General features: G+C 22.3%; 1 protein-coding gene across 1 annotated transcript; it reads right to left on the reverse strand.

The window, feature by feature from the left end:
* Positions 1 to 201: 201 nt before the first annotated feature.
* On the reverse strand, positions 202 to 4,308 carry PRSY57_0619500 (hypothetical protein; the record flags this gene model as incomplete). Its single annotated transcript, XM_012906568.2, has 1 exon — positions 202 to 4,308. The coding sequence occupies one exon, from the start codon at positions 4,306 to 4,308 to the stop codon at positions 202 to 204; it is 4,107 nt and encodes a 1,368-aa protein (XP_012762022.2).
* Between the last annotated feature and the right edge of the window lie 215 nt (positions 4,309 to 4,523).

Consider the following 4,523-nt stretch of genomic DNA (forward strand, 5'->3'; position numbering starts at 1 on the left):
TTTTTTTTTTTTTTTTTTTTTTTTTTTTTTTTTTTTTTTATAAATATATATATTTATATTTTCTTATTCATATATTTAAATTTTAATAAAAAAAAAAATAAAAAAATAAATAAAAAAAAAAAAAAAAAAAAAAATGTAATAAAAAAAAAAAAAAAATTATTATACACAAATAAAGAAAGCCTTTCAAACATAGGTAAAAAATTATACCATATTGTACTTAAAATGTATCATTATTCCACCCTTATTGTAAGACATATTTATTCCCTCAATAATTCGTGAATAAAAGCAATTATTATTAACAGAAATATCAATAAAATTTTCATCCAAATTCATATTTTCATATATTTCTTTATCTGTTGTGTAAAAGCGTTTTCCTGGGACATTTTTGAGTATTTCTAAATTTCGGTCTATCAATAATTTATTATAATTATTATCAGGTATAATATCTGTTTCTACTGAATCGTTCAACATTTCATCTTTGTTTTTATCTTCTTCATTGTTTTCATGATCTTTATTTTCATCATTATCAGAAGAACATTCGGATGATAATTCCAAAATGTCGATATCTGAATCGATTGTTTCACTTGAATCTTTACAAGAAGCTTTTAAATCGTATTCCTTATAATGTTGAATATTGTTACATTTTCCATCAGTTTTTATTAAATATTGATTGATAAATACATCATTAGAATTTTGTCCAGTGGCTATTCTACCTGACTTGTCATAAATCTTTTCATTATTAACGTTAAAAATTTGAATGGACCAATTGGATATGGTCTTTTTTAAACAGAGGGAACCATTTACACCAACTATATTTATTTTTGTAATAAATTCTTCATTCTTATTATTCATTAATAAGTAGTTACAATATACACTGGAGTTTTCCGAAATATTTTTATGTTGTGAAAACATGGTAATTCCTGAAAGGCAGTAGTAATGATCCTCATCATATATATCTTGTTCAACCATATTATTATTTTTTTCTTTTACATCACATTTGTTGTTTGTATGTTCCTCTTGTGATAAGGTGTTATTTGCTTCATGTTCCCTCTTGTCTGTTTCGCTTTCCATTGTTTTATCTTCCGTATGATATAAAACATTATTACTGTTATTATTCTTATTAATATTATTATTATTGTTATTTTCATTTTTTTTCAAAAAGTTAGATGTTAATCCAGTTAAATTTAGATTCAATATAATTTGTAGCATATTTAAAATACTACATAAATCATTTATTAAAATTTCTTTAGATGAAATGTTTTTATTCATATTGTTATATAAGTTCATGCTAAAATGCGTAACAGTCACTGAGGTAACTCCTTGTATATAATGTAAGGATGATCTGGATTCATATAGTGATTCATCATGAATATAATTATTATTTATCCAGCTAATTTGTTGAGATTTTTCTTTATATTTTAAAATGACATCTTCAGAACGTTTAGAAGAATCAGATAAGGTACCATATGTAAATATATGTTTATTTCTATTCAATACCATTTCTACAATATCAGATTTGATAGTCCAAGGCGCGTCTATAACACAAAATTGAAATTCATATTTATCAAAACATTCTGATAATTTTTCCTTTAAATATTCAACATTTTGATAAGAAATGTGTTTAATAGGATTTATAATATTTGTTTTATTTGCATCATCTTCCTTTTTACTATTACTATTATTATTATTATTATTATTATCATTATTATTGCTATTTTTTTTTTTTTTGTTGTTGTTGTTGTCATTCTGTTCATTATCCTGATGGCATAATTTTTCCAATGTAGTAACTTTATTATCATCATATAATTTAATTATCTTAATTTCTGAAAAATTTACCTTACTTGTCGATTTGTCATATACCGATTTTTTATATTTCGCATTCATATATTTTAGTACTGATTCTTCCTCTTTTGTAAGTAAAAGAATATGTGTCAATTTGATACGGTTTTCAAAGGATAGATAATATATTCCATCATTTTGTACATAATAGTTTATACCTATGATAGCATATGTAATAGGATTACAACAAAATTGTATGTTATATAATAAATCATATGAATGAGAATTATTATTGTGCTGTTGATTATATTTACTATTATTATTTGGAGATATATATTTTTTATATTTATTTTCTTTATTTGATAATTTTATGGATGATCTTATAAACTTTAAAGATTTATTATAATTACGTAATACCTTATAACATGATGCAATATTAATATATGTTGATGAATGTCTATTATGTTTAAATTTACGTAAACTTTCTTTTAGATAAAATATAGATTTTTCAAATTCTCCAAATTTCATACATATATGTCCACATACATCAGCAATATCTTCATCATTTTTTAAAGAATAATAATTTTTATAACATTCATGAATATCTAATAATATATCTTTTTCTGTTCTACCATTTATATTTGGATATGTAACTAAATTTATAAAGGAATTTCTAATATTAAAAAAAACATCTGAATCATAATTAGAATATCTTAATAATGATATAAGTTCTTTTATATTTACATTAGCTGGATTATGATTAATATTATGAATAACTGATTTTTGCCAGTTTATTAAAACATCAGGTGGAAATTGTTCCATATTATCATAAAAGGAAGAAATGGTTCCTCCAAATTTTATGGTCATATTGTTTAAGTTTTTCAGATTGATCTTTTTAATTTTTTTATAAACATTCTCATGAAATAGTCTTCTCTTGGAATATCTAAAAATTTTATTCTTACAATCATTATTATTATAATAATTATTACAATTATAATTATTATTATAATAATTATTACAATTATTATTATTATTATTATAATTACTAATTGTATGATTATTTTTGTGATCATACATAGAATCGCGCATGCTTGATCTTTGTTCATTATCCTTCATATAATTTTTAAAAAAGTCGATAATATAAAATTCTTTAATATTATCTTGTTGAATTTTCTTTTTCCCTACTTGTGAAATATTAGCTAATTCTGGATCATTTTGTACTTCATTTTTCTTATAATTTTTTTGGTGCATTAATAATGTGACAATTTGAAAATTATCGGAATAAGGTGTATATATATAATATCCACCTAAAGATAAAAAGAAAAGACATATTGCATTCAAGTTAACCATAAATGATAAACTACCATGAACGACCATATGTGGATCTCTATATCCTTTAAATTCTTCATAAGATTGATATCCTTTATCACCTATTAGACAGAGTAATTTATTATTACTTAATTTTAACATTCTTTTAAATAAAATAAATGCACCTACTGGAAATACAAAAGATAGATGTTTATCAATATAAGAATATAATTTTAATACAGTATATATATCTTTATATTTCCTTAAATAATCTGATGGATTATCTGTTTCTTCTTTATTAATTTCTTCATCAATATTAACACTTTCCCAATCCCATGATACAGTCATTCGAAGCATAATATCAGCATCTGTTTTATCTTTTTCTTCATTTGGTGAATATACTGATATTAATGCTCTTTTGAAATCATTTTCTCCTTTAACTACCCAAGCATCGGTTAATAAGGAATCTAAAACATAATTACATATTAAAACTATTGGTGTATTACTAGGTATATATTTCTTGGTTACTTCTAAATAAATTTTATCCGTAGTTTCATTCCCATCAAAAAAAGCAAAATCAAGCATAGAATATGTAGGATCATTTGTAAACTTTTCTTCTGAATAATAAGTCGTTTCATTATTTGAAGAATTATCTGAGTTATAAGAATTATCTGTAGATGAATAATATATATTTGTCCCATTTTTCTCAAATTCAGAATCATCATATGAATGATTTTTACTAGTAAACGTTTGATCACTACTATTTCTTGTATTAATATATTTCTTTAATCTATCATGATTCATACAATATGTTATATTATCTTTCGCGATATCTGTAAATACATATACAAAAGGTCTTTCAGGTAAATTCATACTTTTGAAATATTTCTTATATTTTGATAAAGCTCTCAAAATTAAATAGGTGAATTTCCCATGACCTGCACCAATTTCTAATATATATATAGGAACATTACGATCACATTCATTACTATTAAACCAATCTTTCATATAATTTATTATTACTCGAGCATAATCCTTAGCTAGCTTACTGTTACTAGTAACAAATGATGGAACTACATTTTCTTTCCATGCATTAATAGCAGCTTTCTTATAATAACTTTGTAACATTTCCCATATTACACTTTCACATAATCTCTCCTTTTCAGCAATACAAAATTTTTTAGATGGATTCTTTTCAACAACCACTTCTCCTCCAATCATTTTGTTATATACAATATATCAGAAGAAATAAAGTTGAACATGAAAAGGGATAATATATATAATACGAATATAAATATATAAATATATATATAAATATATATATATATATATATATATATATATATATATATATAAGTTGGATCGATAGAATATAAAAAATAAATAATAACAAGAGTAAATACTTATAAATTATTTAATTAAAATATTTACACAAA

The sequence above is a fragment of the Plasmodium reichenowi genome, chromosome 6, assembly GCF_001601855.1.
Source record: "Plasmodium reichenowi strain SY57 chromosome 6, whole genome shotgun sequence".
NCBI classification, from domain to species: Eukaryota; Apicomplexa; class Aconoidasida; order Haemosporida; family Plasmodiidae; genus Plasmodium; species Plasmodium reichenowi.